The 20,700-nt window shown below is 35.4% G+C and overlaps 1 protein-coding gene across 1 annotated transcript in view; it reads left to right on the top strand.

Annotated features, from left to right (window-relative positions):
* The window catches only part of CDH9 (cadherin 9), a 106,101-nt gene that overhangs the window by 10,281 nt on the left and 75,120 nt on the right, over window positions 1-20,700 (top strand). The window contains exon 2 of the mRNA XM_075744855.1: window positions 19,464-19,782. Coding sequence (XP_075600970.1) covers window positions 19,549-19,782 — 234 coding nt within the window. The 5' untranslated portion in view covers window positions 19,464-19,548. The remainder of the gene's footprint in view (window positions 1-19,463; window positions 19,783-20,700) is intronic.

Genomic DNA, 20,700 nt, shown 5'->3' with positions numbered 1-20,700 from the left:
TTTCAGGATTGCCACAGAGCAGCCAAAATTTCTTACTCTATTTATAAAAAAGAGAATTATTAAGATTGAAACAAAGAGGTAGTCAAAGGACAAAACTATCACCTCCATTTAAAACCAATTGTTTTCTCAGGTGCAGATGACAAACAACAGCACCTATCCTATTCAAAAGATTAATAACTGTTATTTGCCCTGAAATATAATGATGTTCATCTTTGGAGGCAGCATGTATTGTAAATTTTTTTTTTTTTCTTCTTCAAGAAGTAGAATGTTACCATATGGTATGTTAAACTGTTGTGTCTGGGAGTTGATATATCTTAATACTTTGCCAGTCATATTCATTAATGCTAGGAATAGATGATAAAACTTGCAGTTCATCTCACTGAAAATTTAATAAGTATTTGTCAGTTTTCGTTTGGTTTATTGTCCACAGTTCTATGAAATTACATGTGAAAGAAATTTCAACATAATCAGGGTAAAAAAATTAAATATTTAAATGCAAGAACATACATATGCTTTACTTATGTATATATAGGTATTTATGGGCATAAATAAGTGTAATTAGAAAGTTGGAATTGCCTTACTAGTGAGAGTCAGGTGCATTATATTTTCATAGAGTGCATCTGCTAGTGAGCAGGAATACCTCAAGATCCCAGTAGAATCTTAATTTACGTGATGCCAATTACCAAAATTATTATCTGCCAGAATGACAGCAGTATCATAACATTTCCAACATTTATCTTTTCCATACTCTGTACTCTCCCTACGGTCTGGCCTCACTGCCTTCTGGAGCAACTGGCCTTGCTGTGTCCTTGCTGTGGTTTGAGCTGGAGGACTATTGAGTTTGTGGGGTCAGAGAGATTTGCCAGTTTGAAGAGATGACAGTGGAAGGGACAGAAGTTTCTGAGTGGTTCTCATTCTGAGGGAAGCAAGGAAAAAGAGGGTGTCTGTAAACTGTAGTAATCAAAAAGGAAGCAACTTAGAACAATATTTGTCTGCTGCATTTTCAACAGATTTGAGGTTTATAAAAAAAGATATGTGACCTAAGCAACCTTGTGTTCATATACTGCAAATACTGGAGGCACACAAAGGGAGAGGTTGTGAAAGGACTTGAGAGTGGAGAATTTTTTTATTCATACTTTGTTGTGATTTTGATATCACTAATAAATCTGGAGGACAGGAGAATAGACAGGAAGGCACAGTGCAGTTTTAAAAATTAGAAGTTTTAACCATTCCAGTTTTAATATACTGTTAACAAGTTCAGAAACTTGCATGGATATAAGTCTGCATTGCTTAAGTTCAAGTTTTGCCTTTGACTTCAGCTGAGATAAGAGTAAATGAATAATGTTATTACTGAATTTGAAGTTCTGTTACATTACTGATACAACAGGAGAGTATAGACAGATTCATAGTTTATTGTTCAGTAAAAAAAAAAAAAAAAAATACACTAACTTGAATCACGGATTTTCTTATTAAGCACAGAATAAAATATTGAAATTAAATCTTGATGAAGAAATAGTAGAACCTGAGAAAATTATGCAAATAATATTAGTGCATCATATGTAGTCTTTGTAACGATATGGTTCTATCTCACTATGACTGAATTGAAAGAAGATTAGTGTTGTATTAGAGACCAAACAAATTGGTATTCATGTGGTGCCCCTCAGAAATTGCCAATTACCAGTCGGTAATTACAACAAAGTATTTCAAAGTGTTCTATGAAAGGAGTTAAGTGTAAGCTCCAGGTAAACAACAGAAGTGCACATCGTCCTGATGGAAAGCTCAACATTGTCTAGCTGAATATTCCCTTGGACATTGGTAACATTTAGATTCAATCTTTATAAAGGGAGGAAATACTGTCACGGTCATTAATAAGCAGAGCAGAGGACCTGAGAGCTGCAAAGGGACAGAAAGGGCAGAATTCGCTATGCAGCTGAGCACCAGCTTGTTCAGGAATGCCTGAAGTGCCTGACCTGCACCAGAGCCCGCAGCCTGGGCAATAGCAACCAAACTAAGGGGCAGGGGGAATGGTCAACTATTGTCTAATCAGGACTAATGTTAAATGATAAGATTTTTTTTTCTTTTCAGCCTCTTCACGCCCTTCCTCCTACAAAGGGGTTGGTACGTGTGCAAAATCTACATTAATTTGTATACTGTGCATGTGAACTTAATGTGACTAGGTAGATAATATTAAATGGCAAAGACAAATTATGTGCAATATGTGAAATTTTTTTTTTTTTTTTTTTTTTTTTTAATGCATTACCTTCTGCAAATAAGTCATCAGTATTCAAACAAATAAGTGGAATAACTCCATGTTCCTTGCAAGGTAAATGTCAGAGGAAACAGTGTTGCAAAATGCCAACAAATACTGATTTCTGATACATCAGAGGATAAAGTTAGAGGAAAACCAAGATAATGTAGAGAGGCTTCTTCTTGCAAAGGCTGGGAGAGAAAGGGAAGTTATAGCTTGTTCAGCTATCAAAATCAGATTGAAATATAATTTCAGTATAACTTAAAATGGGATAAATAGAATATTGTGAACATATTGAACATGTAGCTCATGAAAGCAATAAATTCTTTTATTAGATAAAATAAATAGTTATACTTCAGTACTGCATAATTAGAACAATAGATAAACATGTAGTACAGATTTTAAAATTATACAGATGTCTAAGAAATCTTCGGTTTAAAAAATCAAAATCAAATGGATACATTAGTAACATGTTGAAGAAGCCGTTGCTTTGGAAGGCATTAAAATGTGTGTGTGTGTGTATATATATATATAAAAAATGAAAGAAAATTTCATTAGAAGTCAGAGACACTACACGACTAATGCCAGACAAAAAGCAGAAAAACCACAGAAACGCAACAAAAACCTAACTATAAGGCACTGAAGTTAGCAGAAACTTTTTACTGACTTGCATGACTTGGAAGAAAGTCCTAAAATTTCCTGCAAAATTAGAACAGCAAAAAATATGAGCACTATTACGCACACCTCAGCAGAGCGAATAGAGTGCAGGTAGGCAAGAGAAAAACAACAACAAACAACCCCCCCACACACAAAGATTAATAGCTTATTGAAATAATATCCTGTGTAAGTGATGGAGGAAAGAAGAATGGAAATAAAGAGTGCCTTACCATATTTAAGCTTTGAATGCATGACAAAATAAAGATGATACTGAAATAAACACATCAGAAAAATTTGGAAAACATTGGCTTTCCAAAAGAAAAAGCAAAATTATAATGTATGTGTCATAGAGAAATCACCAGAAATTGGGAATTCCAACTATGAACTAACTACCTAAATTCTTATTAAGACCACCTTTTCTAGTGTTGGTACAGATACAACTTGTGTTAAAAACAAACAGTAATAAATTATTAATCGTAATTCACTGTATGACAGAGGACTTACATGATTAAAACAAAATAATAAATGGAACATATGAATGTTTTCGACTTGGTAATGGAGTATTCAAAGTAAGCCTGATGGCACATAAAAGAACTTCAGTGAATGTAATTGGAGAAAAAGTGAACATATTTTCAAATGCCCACAGGGTAAACAGAAAGTAAAAATATGGCTGGAGTAAGTACTTTTATTTTTAATTACATTCACAAGGCTCACATCCAAATGAGGAACGTTTCTCGTGTAGTATATTTTCAATGCATTGTCTGTTATAATTTCAACACTCACAAGCTCATTAAAAAATGTATTTTCTTATTTATTCATCAAGACCAAAAGGGAAGCTAAATATCAAGAAATCGGTTTAACCTCAAGCTCATAATTTCTTTTATGAAGACACTTAATGGCAGCTGATAACATTTTTTTTTAAACTATTTTATGAAATTAACTTCTGTGCAAAATTACTCACTTTCATTATAACACAAGTGGGAGAGGGGTTCAATCTGGAAGTTAAGACAAAGTATTTCATTTTCTGTTAGATAACAAGGCCTTCAAAACTTGAAGTGGTTTTATTATTTCGTAATAATTACCAAAACATACCACGTCACAACAGAAGTGGTGAAGTGGAAAGCCGTTTACATATTGTGAGGCAATAAAATAAAAGCTCATGAAATATTAATACTAAAACTGAAAAGCATAAATTTAAAACATAACAACTAAAAAAATACTGGTAATGAGAGTAAATTATGAAAGGTGAACAACTCTTCACAAATAATAATTTGTTGAACATAAATAGCTGTAAATGATCTTATCTTTTTTTCAAGTTTTGAGTTCAAATATATTGTTAGAGCAAATTATTGGGAGGGCAAGTCACAAGCTGTTCCAACAAGGTGCATCATAGGCTGTACTGACCTTGTGTGATAAAGAGATATATGATAAGCAAAAGCTATCTAAAGAACGTCAGACTGAAGAAGAAACTGCCTAGATGCTTTGTTCAGCTAAACTATTTTAAGGTGGAATGTTTATTCTGTCATGCTTTATTCAGTTGATTGATATTTTTAAAAAAAAATCTGCCGTCCTACTTGTCTACTTTGTACTGGAGTCACTCAAAATTTATCATAACCCAAATAATACAGAAGTTTTCCTTAAATTTATCTGTATTTTATATTGCAGTAGAAACTGTTAGGTGACTTCAGATACCACTGTGGTAAATACTGATTTCTGTGAACAATGCTTACTCCCAGACATGTGTATCTTTGAAGTTCCACGAAAAGTAACAAAGGCTCTTCAAACACATGGAGAAAGTACTACTATTATATATGTTTCCAGTGAGGAAAAAGCTAGGGACAGAAAAGTTTAGTGGCTCTCAAAATAAATGAAACAATAGACCCAGGGTAACCTAGACTGTTTTTGGAGTTGCTGAGCATTTATAAAACTGGTTCAATTCCTGGACCAGCTGATACTCAGCAGCTCTGAAAAAGTCAGATCCATGTTTCTTGAACTGAGTAACTGAAAACAGTGATTCTAATGGACAGCCAAACTTTATCTAACAAATATATGCTATAAATGGAATGCTCACATTTAACTTTATACACTTCTCTGAAGAACACTTCTCCTCCTTTCCTGCAGCTTTTTTGTTCTCAAGTGTTTGTATCCTCTCTCTTCTCCTTTTTCCTCTCCTCCTCGGTACACTTGCACTGTGCCTTCCCTATATTTGCCTTCCTCTTTTAATCAGTATTCTATTCTATTTAATCAGTATTCATTTCACTAAAAAAAAAAACCATAATGGTTTAGATTATATAGTTTATGCATGTATGCAGGCTATGATGTTTAATTTTACTTAGGAATAAGAAAGAAAAATACCAGAAGCAATTAAAAAAAAATCACATTCCATGCAAGGGGTAACATATATTTTCACATAAGTTTCATATATAATTTCATATGTATTTGAGCATATGTTATTTCAACCACAGAATTTGTATTTGGACTTCCATCTCTCAGGTTTCAACTTGGCCTTTCTTTTCTTCTTTACCAAATAGGTCTATAATACCAACATTAACATTACTTTCTGCCAGCTACATTGCTACCAAATAATGAGATATGTTTATAACCAAACTAGCAAGCCAGCTTTTTTTGTCAAGCAACAGGCAAATTAGAAAGGGATTAAAAAAACTATCAATGCTCCTCTGATGCCAAAATACCAGAATTGCCTCCTCACATAGGCTTACTGGGGTGTGCTGGACTCCCCATGTGGTACTAAAAAACTCTCAGGAAGAGGTAAAGAAAATGCTCTAAAGAAATTACAAAAGTAAAGCAAGTGTTATTGATCACTCTGCGCTCTTCTGTTCTACTCCTTCAGATACATCCTAGTTCATTGACCTTTCAGGTATGAAGGCAGTCCAGTCCATGCTTTCCAAAACATAGTTAATGGCTTCACTGTGTTCCTCCAAGCAAAGGTCTTATAGAACGAGGTGTCTCATCAGGTATTAGGGGTGATATTTTATGTTGATCTCACTTTTTACAGAGACAAACAATTCAAGTATGTTTAGCAAATACCTTAAGCACTCTGCTTTGATAGTTACATATAATTATTTACATTTCATAAGGTAGGAAATGAGTACCAAGATTAAACACTTTGCTCAAAATTGGTAAAAAGGCATGTGGTGGAATCAAGAGCAAGAGGAATTACTATGACCTTTTTTTAATGACAGGATGTTTTTCTCTTGCTTGAGCATGTTTGACTTTAGTACTACCATTTCACTCAGCTCCAGTAAGATTATTAGCATTTATTATCTGGTTCAGAACTACATTGCTTATTCATATATATATATAAAAAACCAACCCACCCAAAAAAAGCCACCTCAGAGCAAACATCATCGTTAAGTACAATTAAGAAAAAGGAATAAAAGAATGTATGCAGTTTCACTGTCTCATAAAGTGGAAAGATATAGTATAATGTTATGGCTCCCTCTTTTGGATAGCACATATCTAGTATGCAATAATAAGAAAACTCATCATGTCCTTAACACCAAAAAAATAACATAAGCTTCTCTGTTTTTCCCCCAGATCCTGCTTAACAGTGATAAATGCAGCCAATAAACCCAAGCTTTTTAGAAGTTTCTTGCGAAATGCAATTATATTGCAGATCTTTATGTTCTGTTAAAAAAAAAAAAAAAAAAAAAAAAAAAAAAAAAAACATGCATTTCCCAGCTAGGACTGTAGCTAGAATATTTTTGAAATACGTTAATCATTAGTCTCTCAATACCTATAAAAACAGGAACATAAAATTCTTGCATGGATTGCTCCTTATTTTAGCAGTGCTGTTAATACAAAATGAAGCAAAACAATAAACAAAAGATTGATGGAAAACACTTAAGCTAACTTACTCTCTGGACTAGAGACCAGAAAGGAAAAAATTTTGTTCCTACATTATTATTACTTCGTTAGGAACTGTGAGTGAAAAATAAAATAAACGGTCATTTAGGTTGCTCTTTTAAAATCTTCAGCATAACAATAACTAGCTGAAATCCATAGACTTACATGCATTGGCTTCAGGAAGTTCTTGAACATACCCTTGAAGAATTAAAAGACATATAACATTTTTAAAAGGAAAAAAAGAATTCCTGTAAAATAAAAGGTATTTTATTAGATGGGAAAGGTGAGGAAAGAGTAAAACTGTTAAAAGGTATCAAAACAAAGTAGTGAATCCTGACAGAGCCTGAACTCCTATGGTTTAAGATTTCTTCCTAGTATAAGACTAGTAATCAAACAGTAAGCAAAGGTCTCATAGAACCGGGTGTCTCATCAGTTATTAAGGGTGATATTTTCTGTTGATCTCACTTTTTACAGAGACAAATAATTGAAGTATGTTGGCTTTACAGATATAATTATATTTAATTCTGAATTTGAATTTTGCTTTCCCAAGTATTGGAGGCATACCACCATTCTTCTACATTAATATCCAGGCATAATTCCACACTACACAACAGGTTCCATTTTCTCCATGTCTCCATGTATGCTACTGTGAGACAATTAGAAATAAAATTTTTGGCAAAAAATGTTTGTGAAAAATTCAGTAGCGCTATTCAATGACTTCAGCTGTGTCAGCTAGAAGACAGACTTTATTTCACCCAAAAATCCATCCTATTGCTTTCTTATTACCTTTATATAAAATATGGATGTTAGGTAGTTATATATAAATGAATTCTTCTACAGCATTTGTTTAGCACTTTCTATTACTAAAAACAACCATTTCTCAACATTCATTAAGATGTTGTGCTATACAATTAAAAAATTAGTTGGATTTGTATCAACTAACTTAAAATTGTTATATCATGATATCACCTTAATTATACCATTGCAGCATGTTTTCCCTTCACAGCATCTAGAATCGCAATAGGAGAATTGCATTTGACTATATTGGATCATTATTATTTGCTCTATTTATTAGTAACTGTTACTTTTAAATGTTTATTTTAAAACCAACACTGTAGAAATGAGGTGTAGATGAAGGTACATTCTTTTCCATGAAGAACTGCCTGTGGATAGTTCTTATGACATTTCTTCAGAGTTAGGAAAAAAGGGCAATTTAGCACGCTTTATTTACAGTAGTAATGAAACTTCTTCACTGATACTACCACTACTTCACTAATTTTACAACCATACTACTAAAAAGCGACATCGAAATTGGTCTGTAATAATGATTGCAGAATCAGAAAGATAGCAAGAAGGGAGCAAATTCACTTGTAGGAAGTATAATTTTATTTCATGTAAAATATCTATTACTACATAAACCAAGGAAAGATTAAAAAAAAAAGTGACTGACATACACATCCCTATGTACAGGTTATGTACACACTTTCTTTTTTCCTGTTATGTGATTGAATTGGTTTGCTTTCTATGAAGCCAGATATTTTATGAGTTGTCTTAGCAGTATGGAGCCCAAACATAGCTATGGTGCCTTATACACCCTTTTCCCTCATCTTCTTGCAATGCAAGAAGGAAGGGAGATGATAGTCACGCGCACTGGAGTCGCACGAGAAAGTTTTAAAGCTTGACTATGCCATGCCACTGCAGGCAAAGCTAGACAAAAAATACTAGAGCAGACAACATAAAGCAAATGCTTTGTTATTTCAACTTTTTTCAGGTATATTTCTACCCTCTTTTTTCACTCTGAAACTGGAACCATATATATTCATGCAGCTGTATCTTTTGCTTTTTACTGAGTTTTAATGAAAAGGACATGAAAATATAGAGGGTAATTCTGGAATGTTATCTGAAAGGTACTATATGTGTTAAATAAATCACATGAACATCTGCATGCTCTGGAAATTTATACTGAGATATAGACTATTAAACTCTCAAGTCTGGTTCAGATTTTACTAAAAGGAAACATTTCACATGTCATTTTAAAGCTAACTGGTATCTGAAGAGAAATAAACTAGTTATTTCTGTCTCTGGTTGCTAGAAACAAAGGAACAAAATAGTAAAACAGTTGGTATCAGAAATAAGAACTGCAGTCTCATCAGATCATGATTAAATGATTAAATGCATATGCAGATGACATATTTCCCCATCTTTAGACTCAGCTCCAGATGGGTCTGAAGTCTTCTGAAGTTGCCTATCATGGTAGCAACAATAAACCACATTATAAAGACTGCACTAAGAGTAGAATTTTGAGGACGGGAAATTCAGGAAATGCTATAGGAAATCTTGAAACCTCAACAGGGAAGGAAAAAGAAAAAAAAAAAAAAAGATGAGTTTTTAGAGGATTTTTTTCCCAGAGGGCTTTAAAACTTGAAGTAATCAAAATTTTAATATGAAATTTAGCAAAACTCTGAGCTATTGAGTTCTTGGTAAGCTTCTCTGCAGGACTGTCAAGCATCATTGGGAATTTGACTGACCACATCTCGGCTAGTAGTTCTTGGGAGAGAGCATAAACTCCTGGGAAATAAATAGCAGAGAGAGGCTCCGCTAGAACGGTATATACACCCAACAACCAGTGCCGTGTATCTGTGTGATAACCTTATTGTCATTCCATCAGAGGCTGGGGAAACATTTTGATTTTAACAAACTGCTATAATTAAAACCTGAAAACTCGTTTAGAAAGTTCCATGAAAATCTTTGCCATCAGCGCTATGCTTGTCACTACCTACTTCTCTATGGTTCATTTGTCACAGTTTTCAGGAAAAAACAGAAAGGGTTATAAACCTTTAAGGATTAAATGCCAGATTGTTTTATTATTTTACTTATTTACTTAACCAAGGACTCATCAGAAGATCTAATTTCAGTACAGTGGGATTTGAAGTTGTAGTAAATGGCAGCAACTTCATGCATACTATCAGGAATCTTAAAAATCTCAATGATGAAACTGCTGAAATATTCCTTGTTTTCTTTAACTTTTAACTTCAATTTCCTTGATACTTGACGGTTTCAAGGTATCAAATGCAATACCAACTTTTAAAAAAACAGTTTGAGTTTGACCAGGGACAGGTCACGGGGACAAAATCCGAGGCCTAAACTAGTGAAATTGCTAGCAACTCTTGTGAAGAATACATGTTGGACACATGACATACTGGGGAAAAGTCAGTGTAGGGTTTGGAAAGGGAAGTACTGCCTCACAGACCTATTCAAGACCTCTGAAAGAGTTATCCAGCTTATGGATAGCTTTGTCCTCTTTGATGCGACCTAGTTGTGCATCTAGAAGGCTTTTGACAGGGTCACTCACCAAAGGCTTTTAAGCAGCCATGAGCTAGAAGTGAAGGTCCCTGCATATATCAGTAATTGATTAAATGACAGGAGCCAGCAGGAAGAAGTAAATAACGAGTTTTCACATTGAAATAAGGTCTGTTGTAGTGTTCCACAGGGATCTGTACTAGGGCCAGAACTGTTCAACATACTCATAAATAAAGCGAAAACAGGTTTGAATATCAAGGTGAAAAACTTTGCAACTGACATTCAGCATAATAAAGCCAAGGGGCCTTTGCAAAAGCTTTCAAAAGGATCACATAGCTATGATTATACTAATATACTTCATCTGGCAAGGAAACTCACTTTTGCAATGTAATAGGCCATGCAATTTCACTGTTATTACAGTCCCTAACATCAGTTTAGCCTGTACCAATTGGCACTCTCCCAGAACATTCCTGACAGTGTTTGAAGACCAAGCCCAGGGTGATTTCTCATGGATGATATGGACATGGTAACTCCGCTTTGGAGGGAGGCAGGGAAGAGAAGAGAGTTTAGCCATATAGATTTGGGCCTTGCCATGCCAGGCAGTCTCTACCTTACAATGGTTTAATAATTATAGTCGTTTGCTATATATACAGTTGTAGTCTGTTCAATACAGTGAGTGGACACCAAAATGATGGGTGGTGAAATTGTTATGAAATTATGTAAAGCCACACATGTGGTAAACCTCAGATTTTAAGTTTAAAATAATAAAGTCTGACTATTGCCATTGGGGAATAACACCATAATGTAGCAATAGATAATAATAGGAAAACATTAGCCCAGAGCTCTGCAGTAGTCAAAAAAAGCAAACAATGTCATGTATCATGATGAAATTAAGTAGAGAATGTGATTAAGCTGCTGTCTATATATGCATGAAGCTCCTGCAGCTTGAATATTGCAACAAATTATGATCTACAATCTCAAAAGATACACCAAAAAAAAAGAAGAGATTCAGAGGAGGGCTACATGTGCTATCAAAAGTATGGCACAGCTTCCAGACAAGGAATGATTAAACAGGCAGTCCCAGAACTTTTCATCTTGGAAAAGAGACAACTGAAGGACAAGTTGATTTAAGTCTACACATTCATCAGTGGAAAAGAGAGTGAAGAGAGAATGACTGTTTACTGTGGCTCCCAATGACAGTACTAGTTGTCTAATGAAGCTGTCAGTTACAATGTTCAAAAACAAACAAAGTTGATTCTTTTCACAAGATTGTTAAACTGTGAATCTCCTTGCAGAATGTTCTGGCTCCTAGAAGCTAATATGGTTTCAAAGCAAAAGTGGAGAAAGTCATGGCAAACAAAATCTATTTGGGTGTCATGGTTTAACCCTGGTAACTAAGCACCATGCAGCCGCTTGCTCAAGCATCCTCTCCCAAGGGGATGGGGAGGAGAATGGAAAAAAAACCTTCATGGGTAGAGATACAGACAGTTCAATAGGATAACAAAGGAAGATAATAATAACAATCATACAAGTGATGCTTAAATGCAATTGCTCACCACATGCAAAAGGAAAAGAAAACAATCCAATGCCCAGTCTGATTCTGAGAAGCCAATCTGCCTCCTGGCTTGCTTCCCAGTTATATATATATATCCAGAGCATGACGTCTTACGGCAGGGACTATCCCTCTGGCCAGCCTGGGCCAGCTGTCCTGGCTGTGCTCTCCCAGCTTCTTGTGCACCTGGCAGGGCGGGGGAAGCTGAACAGTCCTGGACTTGGTGTAGCTACTACAACTACCCAGCAACAACTGAGATATAAGTCAAGTGCTTTTTTGGTTGTTTGGGGCCTGGTGGGTTTTGTTTTTAAGGAAAAGATTCAGACCTAAAAATAAGAAAAAGGAAAGTAATTGCACTTTATATTTCTGAGATCTCTATTATTCCTGTAAGTGGTAGAATTACCACTTGTAGGTATTTTAGGGTGTTTATTATGGAAATAAAATCTGAAGACCCAGCTGCATTAAACTCCTTTCAGATTAACTGAAATAACAAATAGCAAAAAAATTATGTTAAACCTATGCACTATTTCTGTGCACAAATTCCTATACTTGCGAGGGTCCTGCTCAGCTCTGAGGATGAGACTTCTCTTGATTTTGTGATCCCCTTGGAGACAGCAGAAGGGCATAAAAGGGGTTGAGCTCTGAAAAATGACAGCATACAGCAGCTGCTCAGTTCCTTCAGGAAGGAAGCAGCAACAACAGGCTGCAATTACCAGTCCAAATCTGCTACCTACCTTTAATTGGTCAGCAACTGAGTTTTTCCAGTCCAGAGAAGTGAATGTATATTACCTTGCAGGCAGTAATTAAGTCTGATTTTCATGATCCTTCTCTATAGGAACAAGATTTCTAGCAACTCAGATGTAAATGAGAAAAAAAAAAAAAAGATGGAAGAGATTAATGGTTTTTAAAAATCTGGGAAATACTAACTTGAAGATGTCTTTATTCTGAGAAATTCTGGCTTGTAACAACCTCTTGGACTATTATACAAGCTGTAGACCCAGAAAGTTTAGCAATCTCTCATCCTGGTACATGCTATGCTCAGGAGATATGCTGAGGTAGGAGGCACCTGACAAGGAATCTCAGAGTGATTTGTTAGGACCTACCGATGTGACCAGAGCAGACTGCTGCATAATAAAGCATCAAGAAAGAGGCATTTGGCAAAAGCACATAGTCCCAGTTATCAAGAGAACTGGTAAGTACATCGTGTCATTAACAGTGCTGCCATAAGTGAATCTCATCTGCTTCATGCAGAGACATTGATGAGAATTGATGCGTATGGAAAATAGGGGCTACACCTCCAGATAATGTTTTGGTTCGTATCAGGCACATAGAGGACTATACCGGTTTTGGAAAGAAAAAAAAACAAACCAAAAACCCATGCCTTAAATATTGCAGGGTATCAATATCAAAGTACAGCCAACCAGTTTATAAGTAACAGAACTTGAGACAATCTTAAAGGGGAAGCAAAGAGAAGAATTTTGCTTTGATGACAACATTTATTTTTCCTCCTGTCTCTGAAGGCTATTCTTTAAAAACCATGAATGTGATGAATGTGTTGCATTTGTAAATAAGGTGTGGTATAAAAACATATAATGCAGCTTCATTATATGATAAGAGTGAAATGTATTCCCTGCGGAGAAAGATCAATACTAAAGATCAAAGGAATATCTTCAAAAGGCCTTGTGTTAAGGATTTACAAGTGCTATATTTCCTAGTTCCCCTCATGTTGATGAAAAGCAGATCCTGTAAAAAGGTTCATTATTGGAGAAAAAAGAGTCTTCTATTTTTTTTAATGTGAAAGTACACATTTTGCTTTTGTAATCCATTGAGCTGCTGCCTCAGGAGTAGATATTTTAAAAGTCTCTTTTTAGCTTCATTGAATATCATTGCTAACAAGTGAGAGACCCTTATACAGGATGGGTTGGAAGTGCTGCAGGCTTCATTCACTAGCTGATGGAAGGATGGTTGGGGGAGAAAGAGTCCAGATACAGTTTCATCTGCACCTCAGAAGGGACTTGCTCCAGAGAAGGGCAGATGGTATTTTCACCACCCAGGGACAGTTGCTTTAAATCACAGCTGTGTCTCTGCACGAGTCTTTGCCAGTGGAGATTGTCCAAACACGAATCAACACATTCTCTTGCCAGATCCACCCACCTGGGGGACTGGCGTTACTCACTGCAAGTGCTGTAGAGAGGGTGACTCAAGCCATGTTGAGTTGAATTTGGACCAGTGTCTCCAACGTACATGCCCAAGAGGCTGGCAAAACTCTAAAATAAATGCTAACTCTCTCTTGTCACAGCATGATAAATGTTTCTTAGAATGTACCTACAAACCATAGAGTTCTTTGCCTAAAGACATTAATTCAACAGACATTTCACTTTCCCTAAAACTTCATATTCATGTGACTCCTTGACTCATGTAGCTTAGGGAACCTGCACTGGTGTCCCAGACATAAAGAATTGCCTTCAGCTCTTTCCTGGCAAAATTTTCAGCTGAGCTTATCTCCACTGTATATACTGCTGAACAGATCAGCAACCAAATGGGCAAAAAGCAGTTCTGAAAATCTGTTACGAAAGGTTTGCAGCAAGAGCTGCTGAGTGGGGAAGGGTTTCTTTTTTAGTGTAGCCCATGTTTCTGTGCCTGAATGGGATCTGAGTACTTGTACTCAAAGGATGGGTGTTCATCAGTCAAAAATCTACTCCTTAAGTTTTAGGGATGCCTCAAAAGGTACTTCAGCTCATACCAATAAATGAAAACACCTTTCTTGATTCTCCCAGGTTCAGCACGGGAGGTTGGTCAAGATGCACACTGACTGTTTTCATCCTTTCAATGTTACCCCCAACCCCATCTTTACCTGCGAAGAGGGGAGAGGGAAGGAAAAAAATTAGGAAGATGAAAACAAAAGGAGCTTGCTTTTTGAAAGTCAGCTGTCGGTGATACATCCACAGTCTGTATTCATGCTCGTAGCATGACTGCACTCAGACAGTATTTGAGCACTGCAGTCAGAGGGAAGCATGTGTATGCATACCTGGGCTATCTTTAATTAGTTAGGGGAGTAATAAAAGTGAACCTACAGTCACACAGACGTAGCCTCTAGCTAAGTCTTGGTATTATCAGTGGTAGTGTGCAGTTTATAGCACAGCCTTTTGTTGCTGCATCTTCACTGTTCTTAGTATTCAGGCTAGGTAGATTAAAGCTACATTCAGATTTTTTTGGCTTTTGTTTATTTTTTTGTTTTGTTTTTTGTTGTGGTTTTTTTTTTCCAAAAGAAACACAGCCAAAGTCAATGAGACTGCTACCATGCATGCAAGCTACACAAGATTTATACTTGCTATATCCTGTTAAAATACATATTTTAGTTTTACAGATTGTTTGGATCATCCTGAACATCAGTTGCATCCTTTCTATTTAAAGATTAGTGAGCACAATATGCAGCACTTCTGCTGCAGTTAACTCTGCTGTTTTTAGCTATACACGAGCATTAGGGCCTTTTTCTTTTAGAGCAGAATTTTACTTCACTATTAACAAATGAAACAAACTAATGTGGGATACATTATCAAGTTGCTGAAGGTTAGGTTTTCTTCATGTCATGCTTGTGAGTGACTGTGCTGCACTAATTAAAAACATTGCCATGGCAATTGCTATAGAAACATTTAAATTGGCATCATTGCTAACAAATCCGTGCTATTGATCCCAGCAGGGCTTATTTCACTCTACACCTGAAGAATCTAAATAGAATATTTTACATTCAAAAGGACTTTAAAAGATACGTTTTTCCAGTTGCTAATTTGCTCAGGAGAATGTCTTTCATACAGAGATAATTCATTTACCTGGAGCTGTTGTAGGATTCTGATATCAGAGTCCTTACTGGAAGGAGAGAATGTAATGGTTCTAGGCTACCACCACAGATCCCTCAAACCTCAAAAAATAAAAAAAACCCCCACATTTATTGCCTCCACACAGAACCTCTGATTTGCCAAGTGGGGAAAGAACGCAGATACTCCACAATTTGGGGCATTGAAATATTTCATACATTAATAACTCACCTTAAAAGAAATTTCCAATGCAACTAGGAAAAAAAATAATATTTTCCATTGTTTGACAAGAACGATAAGTTGACCATTGTACAGTGTAAATGGTGAGAAGAAGAAGTGAAGCAAGAGAGATTGCATATATAATTTTGATCACTTAGAACAAACCCTATTAAAATTCTTCTCTCTGGTTTCAGACTTAAGATCTTTGCTCCTCTTAGAAGAAATCAAATTAGACATTTACCATGATGTTCAGCAGATCCAGACTGATCCAGACTAATAACTCTTTAGACATAATACCAATTATTGTAAAAAGAAAAAGCGGGAAATGATAGACTTTTTTTTTTTTTTTTGTCATTCCAAAAACTGATTCTTATCCTTGACAGGAAGGATATTACTTTTCCTCTCAGTAGTAGTAAAGTCCTTCTGTTAATTAGCAAGGAAATCAGTAGAGGGCAGCACTACACAGAAAACCACACATTTTAAACAATCCCAGCTAAATTCTGCCCTGGCTGGGATAAAATATGGGAACCTAGATTCCTCCGAGAAAAAAACTCTGTTAAAAAATTGGTGTTCAGACAGAAATAGTTTCTTATAGCAGGCTCAGAGCATCTGTGCACAGTGCATTGTGGTCCCTTGAACAGCTGCTCTTACTTTTCCAGTCTACACCAGAATCCTTTGTTTCAGCACTAAAATATACCTTCTGAGTCTACCAAACACAACTCCGACCTGCTTGAACAGCTGACTACAAGACAAGATGCAGAAGCCAACGAACACCTTGAAGTATTTCTTTGAGTAAAGCTTATGCATTTGAATGAGTATGGCAAATAGTATTTGGAAAGAAAGGAATGAGGGCAATTTCAAGGAAATAAAAATGTGTAGTTTTGAAAAAGCAAAAGTGAAGCATTTGAAATTGGAAATTTCATTTCCATTTGAAATTATCACAAAACTGAACATACAATCATACATCTCCAAATGGTCAAATGAAAATATATTGATGTCCCCTATCCTTCCCTCTATTTCAAAAAAAGAGTAAAAATAAACCATACTAAATCATCTGAATGTTAGATTTCTCTAAGTTTTGAAATAATGATATTTTTGAAGAGAAAATTTAAACTGTTTGACATTTTTTGATATCTCATTTTTCTCAGCAGTCTTCCAAGGCTGAGAGGTTCTGTAAAATATATTTTTAGGATCTTTAGTAGTTTCATAGATTAACTATGTCTTAAAATTTTGCCAAAATTTTGCCAAATACATGTGTATTTTTCAGGGCTTTTAGTTTGTTTAGTGTTTTGTTTTGCTTTAATCCGGAAGAGCTGATATGTTCCAAGAAATTAGAGAAATAAATCAGTCATGACCTTAAATATATAAAAACATTTATTGGAATACTTAAGTAGCAACATATCATTCTTACACAAAGCAAAAGCAATCAAATCCTAAATTTGATCAATATGAATATTTGAACATGTTATAATTCAGAATATATGTAAAATGAATTATTGAATTATAGTCCAACAAAGAGTGCTGTAATGCAGCTGTGAAAGACCACTGTCTGAGGACACATCAAGCAAGAGTATCTCAAGAAGAGATAAGAGAGTTCAGAGCTACTGGACAAACTTGATAATCTGCCTTTTGAGTACAGTATTTTCAAAAGTAGTTCCTGTTGCTGTTTACTTTCATCCCACAATACCTTAACCAGGATCTAATTTACAAAGTCTGAAGAGGGCCTGCAATCTGCCTCAGATGGTGCAGTGGGCTGGTTTTGAGAATCTGGATGATCATGTCTTGTGCTCTACATCAATAAATAGTTTTATTCAGTGATAAAAACCATTTCAATCTATATTATACAGGGAATTAGAATCATCAAATGTAGACATGGATAAAATGTTGGCTGAGGGTTTTTTTTTTCATTTTGATCTGTATCCAGTAAGTTTCAATCACAAGGCAAGATCATCATGTACGCAATGTGTTTTCCAGTTAATGTCAAAATTTATTGGTGTGAAATTAGGCACAGGAGAGTTCGTCTTTGCCCCTCTGCATGCAACAGGAACATATTGAGCATTACAAGGGAGAAAATAAGATTTTGAGTATACCTACAGAATTCAAAGACAATACATCCACTAATGTATGCTAGGGTCTATGTACATGCATGATTTTATGCAAATAGAATTAATTTGCTTTATGCTTTGATTCTTCAATTAAAATAAAGAAGTAGAAGAAAATAAAAGTTTTCCTGCATTATATCCATGATCTTCTGCATAAATTTGACACCTATTAAATTCTTTTCTTTTTGGTTTTGAACATGATGTTAGAATGTGATAAATATTCCAGGCTTTCAACTCTTGCTCAGCTAAAACTCTGTTTGAAGTTACTAAAATGCTAAGACTTTGATCCTCCTTCAGGATTGCCAGTTAAGATCTTGAGACCATACAGAATATCATCATTTTAAGGAAAATTTCACACAAGGGCACAATTCTATCAATTTAATCATTAAAGCCTTTAGAGTACAATTCACTGAATGTTTTCTGTTAAATAGTTTTGGTTCTCAACTGACTAATAATTTTCACAAAAGCATCGTACTTCCAAAAATTTCTATCTTTTTATACAGAAAAATTCTCCCTTCCGTCCCCTAAAAAAACCACAAAGTGAAAGTAGCTGCTGGTAATGTTGAGTTATAGGAGAAAGGAAGATAGGTATGTATATATCTTAAAATTTCAAAATTTCAGTATTCTAAAATTTCTAGGTGTTGTGGCTTCATGCTACTATCGCTGTTCATGGACTAGGATTCCCAAAGCAAATGATGCTTTTGCTGCTGAATTGTTTTCCTATGCTTTCTGTAATATACAATGACACCTCAGCTAACGATATCCTAAAGCAAAATCAGTCTTCACAGGAAACCCAGTTTATGGAAAAGACTGGGACATCAGGCACCTCAGTTTTACTGCCAAGTAAAGACTATGGGTTTAAAAAAAAAAAAATAAAAAATTGATGGTTTTGATTAAATGCCGTTTACAAACTTCTACATGAAAATTCAGGGCCAGTTTCAGGAAAACAAAACAAAACAAAACAATAAGATTCTATATAATGAAAATTCCCATTGATTTAGGAGGGGAAAAAATAAAACACATTCCAAATGCAGAACTCTGTCCCAAATACAGAATTTTGTTACCCCCAGCAGGATTCCTATGAACTGAAAGTTATCTAACAAGTACTTTTTCTTTCTTTAATACGGAATCTGTTGAAGGCATCAATAATAGTTTAAATTTTATCTTGTTATGAGTTCCTTTGTGCAGAAACAGAAGCAGATCCTCTGGACAACTGGGGGATAGCAAAGGGGAAGAAGAGGTTCTGTTAATCATAAAGTACCAGAAAATTCAGATTCGCAGACAATTCTGAACAGGCAGTAAGAGAGGATAGCGTCAGGCTGAGCTGGGAGAGATTAGATTGGAAAGTTTCTTACTATTTGGGTTTTTTCGTTGTGCCAGGATGCTGCTGGTTACTAAAGTTTTCAGATGAAGAAGGATTTTACTCAGATTTTGCTTTAAATTAATGTGTGACAGAGTGAAATCGAGGAAGATGAAGGAGACATTAAAAATTTTGACTTAAAAATCTCTGAATAATTCTTGCATGTAGTTTTCTCAAGAAAATGTTCCAACATACAACTGGTCTTTGTTTTTATGGCTATATGTAATTTTCATGGGTTATTATCGTCATCACTAGGCTATTGGTATTCCTGTTTCCCTAAGACCATGGCCTTATGGAAACAAAATAATTGCAAATTAATCAAATACTTTTCTCCATCCCCTAGGTCGTACTTACAAGAGGAATATAACATTTGAAATATTTGTTCTGGTGAATTATTAGAGGAGTGGAGGCTAACAGCATCACTGTAAATGATGAGGACTTACTCCTTCTTGACAGTTTTGCTTTGGAGCTGTATGTTTCATGCAATTCATATGATGACATCCCAAAAAAGGACTAACAAGCACTCACTCATTGAAAGGATAACAGGATTGTCAGAGAAGAATGGTGGAAAAACATTGCACCGCACCAAGCGTGGTTGGATGTGGAATCAATTTTTCTTGCTGGAGGAGTACACAGGTCCAGATACTCAATATGTGGGCAAGGTAAGCCTTGTGTTTAAAGGATTTTTTAGAGATGATGCATCTGACACCCTTGGTATTTTCCCTCCTCCACAGTTGTTTTGCTTTTTATACAGCAATGGTCCCAATTTCTCATTTAAGTCAAACAAAGCAGGTCATGAACCACCCAAGGCTTCCATGATTGTTCAAAGTTGTGGGAGAAATGAAGTAGTTTAGTGAAGAGGAAAAAACAAAAAAAAAAAAGGAAACTGTTCAGACTAAAATGTTCCAATTTCTTATTATATATACCCGTGCCCCATGTAAGTTTTATCACTGAATCATTTTCAGTTTTCAACTGTTAAACATAGATATTAGATAAGGGAATAGAGAAGTTATGCCTTCACTCATCTACCTCATGGCATTTACCAGTGTACTGGGATGTGTACTTCCTCAAGTGAAATATAGAATTCTATTTATTAATAATAAAATTGCTGTCTATGCATGATTCTAAGTATGGATAAAGTGTTCAAGGAGAAAAAAAATCTGTTTTTCATCATTTCTGCAGTAAACTGAGGTCTTTACTTAATGGCTTGAAAGACTTTCTGTTTTTTGAGACCTGTCTACATCAGCTATTACCAACAACAGCATCTCTGAATTGCAGCTGTCTGCAGTCCTACCTTTTCTGATAACACACAACTCAAAGACTTCCAGATTTTTAGTCCTTTGTGGTGTCTCATCATCCACAGATCTGCTTTGTCATCTGGTATAACCAAACAATCTTGGTAGAGACCTAGAATACACACAACCACCACCCAGAATGTCTAACAAATTAAGGAAATGTTTATCATAATATCTTGAGTTAATAAATGTCCATTCCAGCTTCTGTCATTCATCCACAAATTGTCACTAGCTCAGATTGTCAGGTAGCTCTCTCATTTTCTGGTGCCTAACTACCAAACCAAT

The sequence above is a fragment of the Balearica regulorum genome, chromosome 2 (assembly GCF_011004875.1).
Source record: "Balearica regulorum gibbericeps isolate bBalReg1 chromosome 2, bBalReg1.pri, whole genome shotgun sequence".
NCBI lineage: Eukaryota > Metazoa > Chordata > Aves > Gruiformes > Gruidae > Balearica > Balearica regulorum.
This window is presented reverse-complemented; position numbering and strand designations above follow the sequence as displayed.